Source organism: Salvelinus alpinus, chromosome 4 (genome assembly GCF_045679555.1).
Source record: "Salvelinus alpinus chromosome 4, SLU_Salpinus.1, whole genome shotgun sequence".
NCBI lineage: Eukaryota > Metazoa > Chordata > Actinopteri > Salmoniformes > Salmonidae > Salvelinus > Salvelinus alpinus.
This window is the reverse complement of record NC_092089.1, coordinates 75,860,703-75,879,469: the sequence shown is the minus strand read 5'-3', so window position 1 is coordinate 75,879,469 and position 18,767 is coordinate 75,860,703. Positions and strand designations below refer to the sequence as shown.

The 18,767-nt window shown below is 40.1% G+C and overlaps 1 protein-coding gene and 1 long non-coding RNA gene across 6 annotated transcripts in view; one reads left to right on the top strand and one right to left on the bottom strand.

The window, feature by feature from the left end:
* LOC139574453 (teneurin-3) overlaps positions 1 to 18,767 on the bottom strand; it is a 175,828-nt gene that overhangs the window by 33,742 nt on the left and 123,319 nt on the right. For all 4 annotated transcript variants that reach the window (XM_071399021.1, XM_071399022.1, XM_071399023.1 and 1 more), the window contains 4 exons: positions 15,492 to 15,611; positions 13,778 to 14,039; positions 11,235 to 11,502; positions 10,452 to 10,595 (listed from right to left, as the gene is read on the bottom strand). In XM_071399021.1, coding sequence (XP_071255122.1) covers positions 10,452 to 10,595; positions 11,235 to 11,502; positions 13,778 to 14,039; positions 15,492 to 15,611 — 794 coding nt within the window. The remainder of the gene's footprint in view (positions 1 to 10,451; positions 10,596 to 11,234; positions 11,503 to 13,777; positions 14,040 to 15,491; positions 15,612 to 18,767) is intronic.
* LOC139574454 (uncharacterized) lies at positions 15,700 to 18,445 on the top strand. Of its 2 annotated transcripts, XR_011674777.1 has the most exons (4): positions 15,700 to 17,013; positions 17,346 to 17,412; positions 17,549 to 17,899; positions 18,033 to 18,445. It is a non-coding gene; the product is annotated as an uncharacterized lncRNA (long non-coding RNA). The 2 variants fall into 2 exon arrangements; XR_011674776.1 differs by having other exon boundaries at positions 17,549 to 18,445.

Sequence of the window (18,767 nt, the reverse complement as noted above, 5' to 3'; positions counted from 1 at the left end):
CATATAGCTACTGTATGTCTGGAGTCACCAGGAGGAGAAGGACTGATAGCATATAGCTACTGTATGTCTGGAGTCACCAGGAGGAGAAGGACTGATAGCATATAGCCACATCTGGAGTCACCAGGAGAATGACTGATACCATACAATGTAGCTTCGTCAGGAGTGTGACTGTAGCGGAGCACAACTTGCATGTTTTATCAAAGAATTTGAAATGTACAGCATTAGGGAAGTAATACATTGCTAGTTGTGAAAATAAAGTTGTGATAATTATTTATCAGACTGAATTTGTTAAGGGCCTCAACCTGCAACCAGACACTGCACATGACACATTTATGAAATTGCTTATTCCAGTTACTAATACGCATGCACTCATTAAGAAAATTACTGTAAAAACATTTCAATCGTTGTGAATTGATGAGGATTTGAAAAAGTGTATGGTTGAGAGGGATGAGCAAAAGGAATGGAAAATAAGTCTGGCTGCACAACAGATTGGCAAACGTACTGCAAATTGAGAAATCATGTGACTAAACTGAATAAAAAGAAGAAGAAACTACACTATGGAACAAAGATAAATTACATAAAGATTTACATTTTGGGCAAAAAGGCAAACTAAGCTTCATCATTCATTGAATCAGATGGCTCATTCATCACAAACTACTTTAATGATTTTTTTCATTGGGAAGATTAGCAAACTTAGGCATGACAGCAACAAACGCTGACACTACACATTCAAGTATAACTTATCAAATTATGAAAGACAAGCATTCTAATTCTGAAATCCGTGAAGTGAGTGTGGAAGAAGTGAACAACCAACAATGGCAAGCCACCAGGGTCTGACAACTTGGATGGAAAATTACTGAGGCTAATAGCGGATGATATTGCCACTCCTATGTGTTATACCTTCAATCTAAGCCTACTAGAACGTGTGTGCCCTCAGGCCTGGAGGGAAGCAAAAGTAATTCTGCTACCCAAGAGTAGTAAAGCCCCCTTTACTGGCTCAAATAGCTGACCAATCAGCCTGTTACCAACCCTTTGTAAACTTTTGAAAAAAATGGTGTTTGACCAGATACAATGCTATTTTACTGTAAACAAATTGACAACAAACTTTCAGCATGTTTATAAGAAAGGACATTCAACAAGCACGGCACTTACAAAAATGACTGATGATTGGCTGAGAGAAATTTATGATAAAAAGATTGTGGGATCTGTTTTGTTAGACATCAGTGTGACTTTTGACATTTTCGATCATAGTCTGCTAATGGAAAAACATATGCATTACGGCTTTACACCCCCTGCTATATTGTGGATAAAGACTTTCCTGTCTAACAGAACACATGGGTGTTCTTTAATGGACGCTTCTCCAGCTTAATCCAGGTAGAATCAGGAATTCCCAGGGCAGCTGTCTAGGCCCCTTACTTTAATATTTTTTTACTAATAACATGCCACTGGCCTTGACTAAAGCCAGTGTGTCTATGTATGCGGATGACTCAACACTATACATGTCAGCTACTATAGCAAGTGAAATCACTGCAACAATTAACAAAGAGCTGCAGTTAGTTTCAGAATGGGTGTCAGGGAAAAATGTAGTCCTAAATAGTTGAGACAAATGATTCACTAAACCCTAAACGTCAACTAAATCTTGTAATAAATAATGTGCAAATTGAGCAAGTTGAGGTGACTAAACTGCTTGGAGTAACCCTGGATTGAAGACTGTCATGGTCAAAACATGTTGATACAACAGTAGCTAATATGGGGGGAAGTCTGTCCATAATAAAGTGCTACTCTGCCTTTTTAACAACACTACATACATACAGGCTCTAGTTTTGTATCAACTGGACTACTGTTCAGTCGTGTGGTCAGGTGCCACAAAGAGGGACCTCGGAAAATTACAATTGGCTCAGAACAGGGCAGCAGCGCTGGCCCTTCAATGTACACGGAGAGCTAACATTAATAATATGCATGTAAATATCTCATTGCTCAAAGTGGAGGAGAGATTGACTTCATTACTACTTGTTTTTGTAAGAAGTGTTGACATGCTGAATGTACCGAGGTGTATGTTTAAACTACTAGCACACAGCTCGGACACCCATGTATACCCCCCAAGACATCCCACCAAAGGTCTCTTCACAAGCCCCAAGAACAGACTATGGGAGCTGCAGAGTACTACATAGAGCCATGGCTACATTGAGCTCTACTCCACATCAGGTAACTGATACAAGCAGTAGAATCAGATTTAAAAGACAGATAAAAATACACCTTATGGAACAGCGGGGACTGTGAAGAAACACACACAGGCATAGACACACATACACATGATAAGACACGCATTCTACACACGCGTACACATGGATGTTGTATTGTAAATATGTGATATTGGAGTAGTGGCTTGAGGGAACACACTAAATGTATTGGGTAAATTGTTATGAAATGTAATGTCATGTAATATTTTAAACTGTATATAACTGCCTTAATATAACTGCCTCCAGGTCGCAGTTGTAAATGAGAACTTGTTCTCAACTAGCCTTCCTGGTTAAATAAAGTGAAATTAATCAAATAAAAATGTTGCTGGACCCGAGGAAGAGTAGATGCTGCCTTGGCAGCAGATAATGGGGATTTTTAATAAATACAAATGCAAATACAAAACTAATCCTCATGACTATGTGAAATATCTCATGCCAACGAACAAGGCCGACAAGACACAGTATATTAAAATAGCAATACATTGTAAAAGGCATACACAATTACATAATGTATACACTTTTCCCTGTAATGCCCATCATCTGACATGGCATGTTGTGCCTCTGACATCTAAGGGTCTGTTGACTGGGAAACCGTCAATTATTTCACACACTTGACATACTATCTGTGGGTGAAACTAATGGGATTGTGAAATGAAAAGTAGAATATTTTTCACCTTTCCTCATTAAAGCTAATTTCTTAATCTATTTGAAGGGTTAGAAAGACAGAAAAGGAAAGTGAACCCTCTTTGGAGTCCTGATAGTAAAGACAAGTAAGACACCATCTGTATCTGCATGTGTCCTTCATTTCAGTCGTTCATGTAATCAATATCAAACTACACAAATCTGCCTAAACAATGCTACCTCATACCTAATAAACATAATACATCCAAACAAATGCACATTGATACCCAATCTAACGCAGGACACAATAAGTATTAGCATATCATATGCCGAAGATGAAATGCATATCGCATCTACACATCTGTTGATCATGAAGCTTCACATCTAGAGACAGCGATCCCCCCCACTGTGCGCTGGCGCTGCTGTGTGAAGGCTTTGAGACGAGCTAGCTTTACCCTGAGACAGGTGGGATGAAACACAATGCTCTGGCAGCAGTCAAGCTGGAACAGTTCTCAATGTTCCTTTTCAATGCTCTTTGCAAAACTTTGAGTGCTAGATGTTTTTGACAGATTTGGTTCAGCTAAATATCAGTTATTTTGTATGTTTAATGAACAGCCAGAAAACGCATAGCATCTTGGGGTAAACACAAAAGACGCAGATTGACTTCTGTACACTAGTTCGATAAAACATTTCCTGAAGCATTTTGTGAGCAATAATCTGTTAAGGGAACCCAGTTTTGTATAATAGCTGAGGGTTGATTGTTACCAGAACTACTGCATATTGAGCAGATGTTTGCACATTGATACACATGTAACTCAGTTGGTAGAGCATGGTGCTTGCAAAACCACGGTTGTGGGTTTGATTCCCAAGGGGGGGCCCGTATGAAGAAAGTATGAAAATGTATGTGCTCACTACTGTAAGTCGCTCTGGATAAGAGTGTCTGCAAAATGAAAAAAAAATATATATATATATACAGTTGAAGTTGGAAATTTACATACACTTAGGATGGAGTCATTAAAACTCATTTTCAAACACTCCACAAATTTCTTGTTAACAAACTATAGTTTTGGCAAGTCGGTTAGGACATCTACATTGTGCATGACACAAGTAATTGTTCCAACAATTGTTTACAGACAGATAATTTCACTTATAATTCACTGTATCACAATTCCAGTGGGTCAGAAGTTTACATACACTAAGTTGACTGTGCCTTTAAACAGCTTGGAAAATTCCCAAAAATGATGTCATGGCTTTAGAAGCTTCTGATAGGCTAATTGACATCATTGAGTCAATTGGAGGTGTACCTGTGGATGTATTTCAAGGCCTACCTTCAAACTCAGTGCCTCTGTGCTTGACATCATGGGAAAATCTAAAAAAATCAGCCAAGACATCAGAAATAAAATTCTGATTCATCCTTGGGAGCAATTTTCAAACGCCTGAAGGTACCATGTTTGTTTGTACAAACAATAGTACGCAAGTATAAACACCGTGGGACCATGCAGCCGGCATAACGCTGAGGAAGGAGACACGTTCTGTCTCCTAGAGATGAACATACTTTGGTGCGAAAAGTGCAAATCAACCCCAGAACAACAGCAAAGGACCTTGTGAAGATGCTGTAGGAAACGTATCTACAAAAGTATCTATATCCACAGTAAAACAAGTCCTATGTCGACATAACCTGAAAGGCCCAGCAAGGAAGAAGCCACTGCTCCAAAACCGCCATAAAAAAGCCAGACTACGGTTTGCAGCTGCACATGGGGACAAAGATCGTACTTTTTGGAGAAATGTCCTCTGGTCTGATGAAACAAAAATAGAACTGTTTTTCCATAATGACCATCGTTATGTTTGGAGGAAAAAGGGGGAGGCTTGCAAGCCAAAGAACTCCATCCCAACCGTGAAGCACGGGGGTGGCAGCATCATGTTGTGGAGGTGCTTTGCTGCAGGAGGGACTGGTGCACTTCACAAAATAGATGGCATCATGATGCAGGAAAATTATGTGGCTATATTGAAACAACATCTCAAGACATCAGTCAGGAAGTTAAAAGCTTGGTCGCAAATGGGTCTTCCAAATGGACAATGACCCCAAGCATACTTCCAAAGTTGTGGCAAAAACGGCTTAAGGACAACAAAGTCAAGGTATTGGAGTGGCCATCACAAAGCCCTGACCTCAATCCTATAGAACATTTGTGGACAGAACTGCGTGTGCGAGCAAGGAGGCCTACAAACCTGACTCAGTTACACCAGCTCTGTCAGGAGGAATAGGCCAAAATTTACCCAACTTATTGTGGGGAGCTTGTGGAAGGCTACCCAAAATGTTTGACCCAAGTTAAACAATTTAAAGGCAATGCTACCAAATGCTAATTGAGTGTATGTAAACTTCTGACCCACTGGGAACGTGATGAAAGAAATAAAAGCTGAAATAAATCATTCTCTCTACTATTATTCTGACATTTCACATTCTTAAAATAAAGTGGTGATCCTAACTGACCTAAGACAGGGAATTTTTACTATGATTAAAATGTCAGGAATTGTGAAAAACTGAGTTTAAATGTATTTGGCTAAGGTGTATGTAAATTTCCGACTTCAACTGTACATAAGTTTGGACACACCTACTCATTCCAGGGTTTTCTATAATTTTACTATTTTCTACATTGTAGAATAATAGTGAAGACATCAAAATGATGAAATATCACATATGGAATCATGTAGTAAGCAAAAAAGTGTCAAGAGTGTGCAAAGCTGTCATCAAGGCAAAGGGTGGCTACTTTGAAGAATCTAAAATATATAACTTTTCTGGTTACTACATGATTCCATATGTGTTATTTCATGTTTTTGATGTCTTCACTATTATTCTACAAAGTAAAAAATAGTAAAAATAAAGAAAAACCCTTGAATGAGTAGGTGTGTCCATACTTTTGACTGTTACTCTATATATCTTTGAGCAGATAATTAGAATATACATGGTTCCATTGCATAACTGGGTATGACAATCAAACAGACATTTTACTAAGATGAGTAAACATTGGTTATAGCCATAGCAACAATTACAATATAACCTAAAAGGGGTATATAACCTATGCGGTCCAACGAGGGCCAAAAGGCAATGAGCAATAGGCTGTGACCTCCTCCACAAAATTCTAGATGTAGGAGGCAGTCAGTAGTGAAAGCCTTTGCTCAGAAACCTAGAGTTGAGGGACACAAATGGATGAAAGGGTGACACAAATTCCCAGGGACAACTGTGACACAGATCGAGAGTTGGAGAGGGACTACTGTTGTTCAAACCAGGCAGGCTGAAAGAGAGAGGCCTAGTGCATCCTCAATGTTAGAATAGGCCTAGGGTCGTTCCATGTCATTTTAGCAAGCCATGAGAGACACCATCTCAGATTGTTCTAAAATCATTTCTGTAGTTATAAATGGATAAGATAATAATTCCGGAAACAAAATTAATCCAATTGATTGCACCGAAATGGGCCATTTTAATATATAGGAGTCATATAATATTCAATAATTATAGTACCTAACATCCAATTTGGACTAAACTTTTTTATAAATTGAATAAGACATGAGTAATCCAAGGAGTGGTCAAAAGCCATCCACGGACCTCCCATACCTAACACCAATCCCACCCCAACAATGAGTATATAGTATCAGTTCTCTATTTGCCAAGTAGTATGGAGCTGTGGCTCAGAGTATTGTTTCTTCATCCTATGTAATGTATTCTTAGTGAATTTGGTCATGTTTTTTTCCCCCTGTTCAGTAAAAGTTGTAATTGAAGTTGCTGGGTTTATACCAGGTTCTGACCACTAGATGTTGCTGTTCCTGCTATTAAGTAATTATTTTGTTAAAGGGATAGTTCACCCAAATTACATATTGGTTTTATTACCTTGTAGCATTCTATGTACCAGGTATGACAGCAACCCATGCTTTGGTTTGGTTTACTTGACCACTATTTGAAATGCTAACTTTTTAGCATTTGTGGCACAAATCCAATGCAATTACATGGTACCTATATTAGCATTTTTGCACTTTATATCCAAATCATCCAAAAGTAACATAATTTAGTTACATACTACATTGTTTGATACTGATGATTTGAACATGAAGCATGAAAATCCTAATAAAGGTAACAGTGACTTGGTCACTGGAGGTAACTCGTGAAAGCAGACTGAAGCAGGGTTTTCTCTAGGATTTTGCCTGTGCTTAGCTCCAATCCATTTATTTTTTATCTTGAAAAACGACCCAGTCCTTAACGATTGCAAGCATACCCATAACATGATGCAGCCACCACTATGCTTGAAAATATGGAGAGTGGTACTCATTAATGTGTTGTATTGGATTTGCCCCAAACATAACACTTTGTATTCAGGACAAAAAGTGAATTGCTTTGCCACATTTTTTGCAGTATTACTTTAGTGCCTTGTTGCAAACAGGATGCATGTTTTGGAATATTTGTATTATGTACAGGCTTCATTCTTTTCACTCTGTCAATTAGATTAGTATTGTGAAGTAACTAGAGTACAGTGTTGTTGATTCATCCTCCGTTTTATCCTATCACAGCCATTAAACTATTTTAAAGTGACCATTGGCCTCATGGTGAAATCCCTGAGCGGTTTCCTTCCTCTCCAGCAACTGAGTTAGGAAGGATGTCTGTATCTCTGTAGTGACTGGGTGTATTGATACACCATCCAAAGTGTAATTAATAACTTCACCATGCTCAAAGGGATATTCGTTTTTTAAAATATTTTACACATATACCAAAAAGGTGCCCTTCTTTGAGGCATTGGAAAACCATCTGGGTCTTTGTGGTTGAATTTGAAATTTTGAAATTCACTGCTTGACTGAGGGACCTTACAGATACATGTATGTGTGGGGTACAGATATGAATGAGGTAGTCATTCAAAAATCATGGTAAACACTATTATTGCACACAGAGTGAGTCCATGCAACTTATTATGTGGCTTGTTAAGTACATTTTTACTCCTGAACTTATCTAGGCTTTTCATAACAAAGGGATTGAATACTTATTGACTCAAGACTTCAGCTTTTCATTTTTAATTCATTTGTAAAAAGTTAGAAAAACATAATTCCACCGACATGGGGTGACTTGACTAACATCAAGGCGGTGACCCGTTCCTGTAGGTTCATGCTCTACAACATTCGCAGAGTACGACCCTGCCTCACACAGGAAGCGGCGCAGGTCCTAATCCAGGCACTTGTCATCTCCCGTCTGGATTACTGCAACTCGCTGTTGGCTGGGCTCCCTGCCTGTGCCATTAAACCCCTACAACTCATCCAGAACGCCGCAGCCCGTCTGGTGTTCAACCTTCCCAAGTTCTCTCACGTCACCCCGCTCCTCCGCTCTCTCCACTGGCTTCCAGTTGAAGCTCGCATCCGCTACAAGACCATGGTGCTTGCCTACGGAGCTGTGAGGGGAACGGCACCTCCGTACCTTCAGGCTCTGATCAGGCCCTACACCCAAACAAGGGCACTGCGTTCATCCACCTCTGGCCTGCTCGCCTCCCTACCTCTGAGGAAGTACAGTTCCCGCTCAGCCCAGTCAAAACTGTTCGCTGCTCTGGCACCCCAATGGTGGAACAAACTCCCTCACGACGCCAGGTTAGCGGAGTCAATCACCACCTTCCGGAGACACCTGAAACCCCACCTCTTTAAGGAATACCTAGGATAGGATAAAGTACTCCTTCTAACCCCCCCCCCCCCCCTTAAAAGAGTGGTTGTTCCACTGGATATCATAAGGTGAATGCACCAATTTGTAAGTCGCTCTGGATAAGAGCATCTGCTAAATGACTTAAATGTAAATGTAAATGTAAATGTGTGAATACTTTCTGAAGGCACTGTATGTATATGATGGTGTATAGACATTATGGATATTATATGAATAGAAATGGTGCATACAGCAGTAGTTATATATGATGAGCCTTGACTAGAATAAAGTATATACATATGAAGTGGTTAAAACAGTATGTAAAATGTTTAAAGTGACCAGTGTTCAATGACTATGTACATAGGACAGTAGTCTCTAAAGTGCAGGGTTGAGTACAGGGTGGTAGCTAGCTAATGAGATTACATAACTGACCAAGGTGTAAAAAAATTCCAGAGAGTGGTTTTGGAACAGCCCGCAAAATTGTTTATGAATGTATAGCCAATTCAAGATAGGAATAAAAAAAACATTGCACCGGTAATATGGGTCATATCTTTTTACCTGTTGGGCTAGAAACAATCAGTTTTCACTGTAGTAATGGTGCAACCATGACAGTAAAGAATCTGCACTCACTTGTTTCTCTATGGCTCAAGCTCAATCATTACAACATTTATTATCGGAGTTATAATTTTTCTAGGTCCACGGTGCTCCCAAAATAAAATGTCAGGTTCGCACAGCAAAATATTTTGGCGCATATGCGACCAAAGTGGTCACACTTTAGAGCCCTGGGCCAAGTAGCATAAAACATCTTAAGTGTTTCCCTTAAGGGTTTACCTTAATGAATCATTTCCCCTTAACTAAGGGAATTGTTTAAGGATGTTGCATAGAGCATCTCAAACATTTCCTTTGGTAAGGGCATAATTTAAGGGTTTTATGGTCATTTGAAGGCATGTAGCCTATGGCAAAAGAGTCTCTGGTTACCATGGAGACAACCTGATTCACTGACTGAAGGTCTCCTCAAAGAGATCCCATTTATTTTGTGAGATCCCAAAATAGAACTTCTACATTCAAGACAGGAGAAACAAATTGATTCAGAGATAATAAAACATTTATTTTAGTAACTTTTTTCTCAACTTGTTTCTATTACTTTCTAGTACGTCAAGCTACCTTGCAGAGTAGGTAGCTAGTTAGCCAGCTAGTTTTGTAGACATGGATTGTGCACCTTCCATTGTTTAGCTACCTAGCTAGCTAGCTGGTGGATGTTTTACTTTTGAAACCAGGGTAGAGGAAAGCAACATTCACCTTTACAAATGCTTTTTTACATTGATATCCATATGAACGAAGCACTTAAGGGACCTCATGGGTACCCTTAAACTTTTCACTTAATTTAAGGGTGGTATTCGCTTGAAATGTTTAGTGGAACTGACTTCAAGTTAAGGGAAAATATAAGGGGAAAATGAACTTAAAGATGTTTTATGCAACAGAGCCCTGATCATGCAGTATGTTTTTTTGTCTGTTTGGAGTTTTATTCTTACGCTCATTCAAAAGAGTAGTTTGGATGATAAAAGCTAAGAACTACAGTATATGTTTCAGTAACTTCTATACAGATAAATGCATCCCCTCTTGGCCCGCAAATGCCATCTTGTTGCAAAACAGCTGAGTAGGTTGGAATCGCTGAGTAGGATGGGAGCTCTGCACCCCGGGTCATTGTATCTGATTTATTCCATCATTAATATGAATGATCGACCTGTCAAAACTCTCCTCTATTATCTGTAAATGGTATGATGAACCATATTTCATCTTCATCTGAGTATTTAATGCTGTATTTGAGATTAGAGACCTCCTGAAGCTTCCATCCCTGAACCGCACGCACCCACAAACACACACACACACACAGCATCGTCATTGATCAGTGTAAAAAAAAGTCTTACCATTTTGAATGTCCAATACATGGTGCTTGTCCAGCATCCATCCCCCCATGTTAGAGGCATCCAGTTCATAACCTTGTATAATGGCTGTCCTCTTCTCCCAGAGGATCATATCTAGACATGATTCATACTCATATCCCACAGACACTGGAAACAACAATGGTATATAATGAATCTATCAATATCTGTAAAATCAAAAATATGACGCTTGTACTGTATTAAAAAAAAGCCTGAAAACTTGTCAAATCTCTGTATGATTGTAGAATCTTCTCTCTAGGAATGAGGTATACTCTCAGATGAGTGTTTACTAGTATGCCAATAGGCATTACAAGCATATAAAGTCTGAGATACTGCTAGCTCACAGTGCATCTGGATGTCAAATTACCATATTACCTGAAATAATTTGTGGGTGATTTTTATCAAAATGAATTAATTTATGGACCAAAATACAACAGTGTGGGCATGATGTTAAAAATCATTCATTTTCCCATGGTTCAACTGGTGAGTAATTACACATGCAAAAAAACTAAGTCAGCAGTGTAGTGCCCTTCAGAAATGCAGCCGTCTGGGATTTCACCTTGATATTTTTCACACCATCTGTTATACCATATTACAAAACAATGATGCCTCTGACTGCAAAAACAATCAGGAAGTTCAAAGGATATCAATGCCAAGAGTTCATCCAAAGTTCAACCTCCTAGACTACACTAGGACCTGACACCACTATCAGACGATGTTTACATAACATCTCCATACAGCTGTGTTTGATCATCAGTGGGAACTCACCTACAGCCTCTGACAAGCCAGAGACCTTCTGGTTGTAGGCGTCTGTCTTGTCCCAGACAAAGGTGTACGAGAGGTCGGGAAAAGCAGGGAACGATTTCTGGAACAGTCTGCCCATGACAGCAATCATCAGATGGACCTTCATGAGTCCGAATGGGAGTCGTTCCTGGGTCATGAGGACCTTGAGGATGGGCTTGTAGCCGGACGTGCGGGAGCTCAGGTAAACCAGATTGAGGTCACTTCCAGGTATGGCCACTTCCTCGTGTAGGACCTATGAGTTTGAGCAGAATTCGTTATGAAAAGGTACGGAACATATAACTGAGTGCGTTAAAAAGTTACTTTTCAAAATGTCTGTGCTGCAACAATGGTACATCGCTAATGTGACAAACTCTCTCACAGGATGATTCCAACTTTACCAAGTGCCAAGTTTGCTTGCAATTGTCTAACAATAATTAATGTAATGAACTGCATGTCTGGAACCTTTGGTGCGGTTATATCTAGTTTGTAGTAGTGTTGTCTGTCACGTTCCTGACCTGTTTTCTCTTATTTTTGTATGTGTTTAGTTGGTCAGGGCGTGAGTTGGGGTGGGCATTCTATGTTACGTGTTTCTATGTTTAGGTTCATTGTTTGTTAGCCTTATATGGTTCTCAATCAGGGACAGGTGTTATTCATTTCCTCTGATTGAGAATCATATATAGGTAGGCTGTTTCACTCTGTTTGTTTGTGGGTCGTTGTCTTCCGTGTCTGTATGTTTACCACACGGGACTGTTTCGTTTGTCGTTCGTGTATGTAGTCTGTTCCTGTTCTCTTCGTTTATTTGTAAGTTCTCAAGTCCAGGTCTGTCTACATCGTTTATTGTTTTGTAGTTTGTGTAAGAGTTTTCGTGTTTCGTCTTTCTGTAATAAATCATTATGTCATCGAACAACGCTGCGTTTTGGTCCGACGCTTACTCCTCCTCCTCATCCGAGGAGGAGGCATTAGACAGCCGTTACATTGTCACGATACCAGATTTTTTACATCAATACCGATACCAGGTTTAGTATTACGATACATGATACCGTAACAATACTCAATACCAAAACAATACTCGATACCGAAAGATACCACAGCAAAAAAAAAAAAAAAGTGAGTCACAGAAAAACCACTGGGCTTTATTTTTTCAACATTGAACAATATGTTGATAACTGGTAGAAGAACTCAAATATATTCTATCCTATATGACATTTTTTGCAAAAATAAAACACCATATTAAATAACAGAAGAATATCTTCAATTTTCCTTATGCAAAACCATATCTGAGACTCAGAGCAGACAAAATAATTTTACAATTACATCTAAACTGTTTTAAAATGTGATTTGATACATATTAGGGTTCATTTGCAAATCTATGGCTATAATATTGGGTAAAATGACATTCGTTAGAACTATGATTCATTACAGCTAAATAATTTAATGCATTAAATGAATAGTTTAGTTCCAAAACTACATAAAAAACATTTAAAGCTAATTTCTGAAACTTCTATATTGCAATAGACCTCAGCAGCTTGTAGTCCTAAAATCTGGAAATAAGTTACATCTGGTTCATTCAGCCATCCCGATTGGAAAAATGAATGGGGGAAAAAAGGGTTTTGGAATAAACACAGAAAATAAGGTCTGAGGTTAACACCTCCTTATCCTATGTTACCACAGACCTTATTTTCAGAGTTTATCCAAAACCCCTCCAAAAACACCATTAATTTTCCTCATATGCTTTGTCCAATGAATCTTGGCATAGTTAGTGCCTACAAAAAGACACCATTACTATCTCTCTATAGTCTACACACCATAGAAATACAATGGATTTTACACAGCATACTACTACTTCCAGAGTGCATTTTACTTTCCATGGTGCAATGCTCTGCCCAGGGCTGCTGGCTGGCTACTGCTAGCAAGCCCAGGCAAACCCAAAGTAGTCTAAATCAGTGTTTCCTAAATCGGTCCTGGGGCCTCCCTCGGGTGCACGTTTTTGTTTTTGCCCCTAGCACTACACAGTTGATTCAAATACCCAACTCATATAACCTCATCATCTGCTCTGTAAGAAAAGCATTCCCATAGTTTGCTTCTGCAGGGAGTTTTGTCAACAAGCTGCGGGCGTGGTGGTAGAAGAAGCCATGCTGTTGGCATTTTCTCTCTCTTCTCATTTGCTTCTCAAAAGTGGCTTGCGCTGTGTCAGCTGGCTAGCTACTGCCCCCTTGAGAAGGTTCAGACAAACTACTAGACAGCCTCGATCCTCTCAATCCGTATATGATGTGAAACACATTTGACAGAAGTACTGAAAGTAACTACAATTCTAGTACCGGACAGCTTTTTCATGTTCTGGTATTGAAAAACTACAGAAGTTTCGGTATACTGTGAAATTCTAGTTTGTAGAATTATATACATTGTTTTCACCTGTGCTGCAGTGCAGGGAAACATGTTAATGCACCCAGCTGTACACTGCCGTGTCTGCCATGTGCTGTGGGAAATAGGTACCTGGCAGTAGGTACTAGAACCAGGGCTAATCTTACCTGGGTCTCAGGGATGATGGGGCTGTTCTCGGGGGAACTCCTGTAGAAAGTGGACAGGGGCGAGGCCAGGATGAGGGGGCTGGGCCTGAGCAGGCCGCTGAGGTAACAGCTGGGGATATCGTTGTCCTCCCTCTTCATCACCACAGTGTCCATCACGTGGAACACCTTCCAGGGTAACCACACAGTGCGGTGCAGTGTGGGAAAAGGGGCTCGCTCCAAACTCAGCGTCAGCGAGGCACCGCCATTGGCCAACAGGTCAAACCTGGAGACATCCCCATGAACGTGGAGAAGTGATGAAAAAAATTGATTTACATTTTTACCCAGTGTGATTTCCTTGAAGGCCGGCCATATTACATTTACTTCTCTCTGGAAGACAAAGTATTTCAGTGGAAACTCAAATATATATTCATAAATGTTGGGCTACAAACCAGATTATATTTTTTCAATGGAACAAAGACCTTTTCTTATCCGTTGTCTTATTCCTTTGTGGCTCACATATTATTATTATTCACTGAATCTATTTTATTACGTTTGTTTAGTCAACCATGATGCAGTGAGACACTTAAAGTGTGAACTTGTTGAGAAGTCTAAGTTTCTCTGGTGGACCAGTTTTAATTACTACACATAGTGCAGACAACAGTTACTGGATTGGAAATGAAGGGCGAGTCTTTGAAGTGCTGCTCTATATATTCAGCCAGCTTTACTACCCAGGGGGTCAAGCATCTGCATGATGACACTACGCACACACACGCGCGCGCACACACACACACACACACACACACACAAAAAAACACACACACAGTGAAAGAGAGAAATACAGACACACATATACACACACACACACACACACACACACACGCACACGCACCTCAGCTGTGCATCTGACCTGAAACCGTTTCCTCCTCCACCCCACCCCACCCTTCTCTCCCCCTCTATCCATCCACTTTGGGCAGTGGGGAGTTCACAGCTGCAAGGGGCCAAGCTTTGATGTCGTTTCTGCCCTCTTAACACCCTGAGCGGATACGGTGGCTAACCAAGTGCGATTATCCCCTGCCATTTATCATGCGCTATGTCAGAGGGGTTACAGGGTGGAATATCTGGAGACATCAGCTAATCCTTGGCTATCAGGGGCCCCTACCTCCGCTGTTCCTGCTCCATAAGAGTGACTACGCTAGTCCCAGACATCACTAAATATTATAAGCCTTTTATTCCAGACAAACATAACCCAGATATTTTGGTGATGATTTGAATAAAAAGATCTACACATGCCAGTAAACCCAGACAACCGATAGTATGACGATAAACTTCCTGTGGAGGTGAATGTTTTCTGTGATATGTATGTACCCAGTATGACTTTGTTTGGTTAAGAGTGAGACCATGCACCACAACTCTATGGTAATAGCCCAAGAAGGTCAGACAGTAATCTTGTGGTAGTCTACACTGCTGGCAGATTGATTCTTCCCTTGCTGATTCAATGCATTTTAAATTGCCTTGTTCTAAATGGCCCCAAACACTGTGACATTTGCATGAGCTATTGTTGTGGGGCACAATGCCATGTCGTTTTCATTTGCTAGCTTGTTTTGGATATCTGCCATGACATCTCTCCACTGGTGAATCAGGAATATTATATCACCAGACCTTCACTGAACCTTGTTTGGAGGACAAAGGTGATGTGTGGACGTGTTCATTCTGTGTGTGTGTATGGCTCTCTTACATGCCGTCCTGGCGCGTGACGGTGTAGCCGTACTCTGGGTAGTCCCGGAAGGACACATTGACTCCAATCAGGGGTGTCCCGTCTCCCGTCAGCACCTGACCCCGGATGATTGACGCCAGGCTGTGCCGGTAAACAAACACAAAGAGGGTCAAGTAAAGAAACAAAATGCCAGCAGTCAACAACCAGTCATCTCCACTAACATCTGTCCTCCCTCGACAAGGGTACCGGCAGTCTGATTTAATGAGCGTTAAAAACATACACGTGTCAGCGATTGTTATTCATGATATGGCTTGCTCTCTCTTTAGACCTTTTAACCGCCCATAACTCATTCCAAAAAGGCTTCACAGCCATCGAGGTCCTCTTACTTTCAGCAGTTTCCCTGGTACACGTTTTCAGCATTGATATTCTACAGGGGCACCCATTTCCATACCAAATATTCCACGTAGCTCTTTCATGGACCCGACGCGCATTCTCGCATTCCTAATTGTGAGGTAATTTGTTAAGTTGGGCAACCGTCTGAAGGGGGCAAGACGATAGGGGGATGTTTCTTCATCAACAATTCATCAAGGGCGGCTATGTCAAACGTGGATTTTCTTGAGGTATTTAATTTGCATTTGTCATTGGCGGCAGATCCATGAGGCGCGACGTGTCCCGTTTTGCCGTCTTTATCTTCAGGTCATTACGGATATGAGTCAGGGATGATCAACAGCTTTCTCTTCTCTGTTTCCTCACCGCAACATGCCTAGCATAACAACGTCTAATTTTTTACTTTGCAGTCTAAGGGAATAAGGCCATTTTAAGAGCTATGGAGGTTCACTATTCTCTCCTTGTCTCGCCATTAATCTTCTACAGGCTGGCTGACTGACCCTACAAGAGCTGACCCGTAAATAAACATTAAGTCGCATAACCTAAGAAATGAGTAATTCCCACAGTCCCTCTTTGTCAATGTCTAGCGGTGGTTTGGTCAAAGACACCATTTTAAGTCAGTTGGTAGAATTGTAAGGGGACATCCGAAATGGATGTGGGACTCAACACAAACCATGTAATGTATTAGTCTTTATGCCATACGAGAGAGGAGAGTTTTGAGAGCATTGGCATGAAACCCAGCCGCACAATGAAAACTGTTCTCTTTCATTTGGCTAGCCCACTTGTTTTGGATGGGTTCTTTTATGGGTTTAGGTCAAAATGAAAACACCTCTTAAGATAGGGTGACCAGACGTCCCCGTTTTTGGTGGCCTGTCCCCGGCTGGAGCTGCATTAAAAACAGACTGCAAAGTGAAATCATATTTTAAGTGGCAAGAAAGACCGGGCAGCAGAGCCTATCGGTTAACGTCTCAATCGCGTTGTGCTTGTTTTGTCCAGCAGAGGGGGCTGCTTGCTATAGCAGCTTCATTCACTCTTATTCTTCTACTAACTACTTGCTCGCGCTAGTTTTAGAGAAAACTGCTGTGGAAAACTCGGCCAGAAGCTAGCAAGTATCAAGTGAATCCACAACATCCCCACACACGTCTTTTCAAGCCGGGTAAGTTACAATCGTTTGAGATACTAGCTAGTGATGTTATAATGTCACAATTTATTATATAGATAGGTTATGCTAACTATCATTAGCTATGTCGACTAAGTTATCTAGCTAGGATAGCTAGCTACTGTCATGGTAGCTAGGTTAAAAAACGTTCACATGTAAACATGCAGTGGACGGGCTATTTTGAAAATATGATTATATTAAATGAATGCACAATTCATTATGATAATATTTATTTGTAGATTACAATTTTAATGGTTTGGCATTATAAGTAGTGTGAAAATATATTTTGAAATTTTCATGGATAACATTAGCATAATGTTTTCTGTTAGAGAGTGGAGAGAAACGAGAGGAGGAAGACTGGATAAGAAGAAGAGTGAAAGAGAGAGAGGAGGAACGGTAAAGATATGATTACAGAGCCTGCCAATGTATTATTCCAAACAATGTTTTTGAGATAAAATACAAAAATGAGGCAAGCAATGGGAATCTATTACCCAAAGTATTTTATCTAATAGTGTACTATTTATTATTAAAGATTGGAGAGGAAGGAGAAGGAAAAATGAAGGGAGTAAAAAGAGTGAAGCGAGGAGAGTGTAGAAGAGTGAAAGGTAAAGAGAAGGAAAGGAAGGAAGACGAGTGAAGAAAAGAAGAGGAGAAAGATTGGAGCAGAAGAAAAAGATAAGAGAGTAAGAAGAGCAGACAGGTGGGTACAATGGCTCTTTCCAAGAAACAGAATGAATGATATATGGACAGCAGCAAGAAATAGGTTATTGTGCTTATTGTGAAGACAAACTTCAACCTCCCCTGCCAGGAGTTCACGGAGAAGCTGGCCAAAGACAGAGTAATCCTGAAAAAGATACATTCTTCTGCGAAATATACAGATTAGGTTGGTATAAGTATATTATGTAGTTACCAATCATCTTATTTCTTTATTATGTTGTTAAGTATTTCACATATACTGTACTATAGCCTGTTTTTTCAATTTTGCTCATGTTCTCTTATGCTCTTATTCTACCCAGACTACCAGGACCACTGAATGGCTGTTCAGATTGGACAGTTCTGTCTTGTCTGTAGTGTTTCTGTTTTCTCTATCACAGTGTGCCTGTTAGACTAAATACATGAAACTGAAATTGTCCCCCATACTACTGGTAGTACCCATCACGGTCTAATCAGCCAAATAAAGTAAAGATATGTAATTTAACGTGCTTATTATGAATCCCATTCACCCTATTTTTCCCAAAATTATCAAATAAAGTTATATAGATTTTTGTAACTTCAGAAATGTAATTAATTTAGTCAAACTTTGCGGAATGTCTGTGTGCTTAAATACTGAAAATTGCCAGAATGTCTGTGAATATATAACCAACTTCTTAACGGAGATGAAGAGAATAAAATTGACATTTTCAGCGGGTGAACTAATATGCCTCTGCCAGACCGGCTCGCGATTGCCTCATTCTATATTTGTGGTAAAGCATGCTATTTACATAAGGATTACTCCCAAACTATTCTGTGAGTTGGGGGGATTATATTCCCAAAGCTTTCGGCGCACAGTTAGCAATCATTTCCTCTCCATCAGCTGCAAAACAAACTCTACTTATGATCCAGAACAGACTGGGAGAGTGCATTGAGGTTCCCAATGAAATACATTTCTGTCTGCTGAGAAACTTGCTTGCAAATTGATTCTTACACCTGTATGTCGACGAATGATGAAATTTCATTATTTCCACTACAAGGTTTCACATCCCACTAAGGTT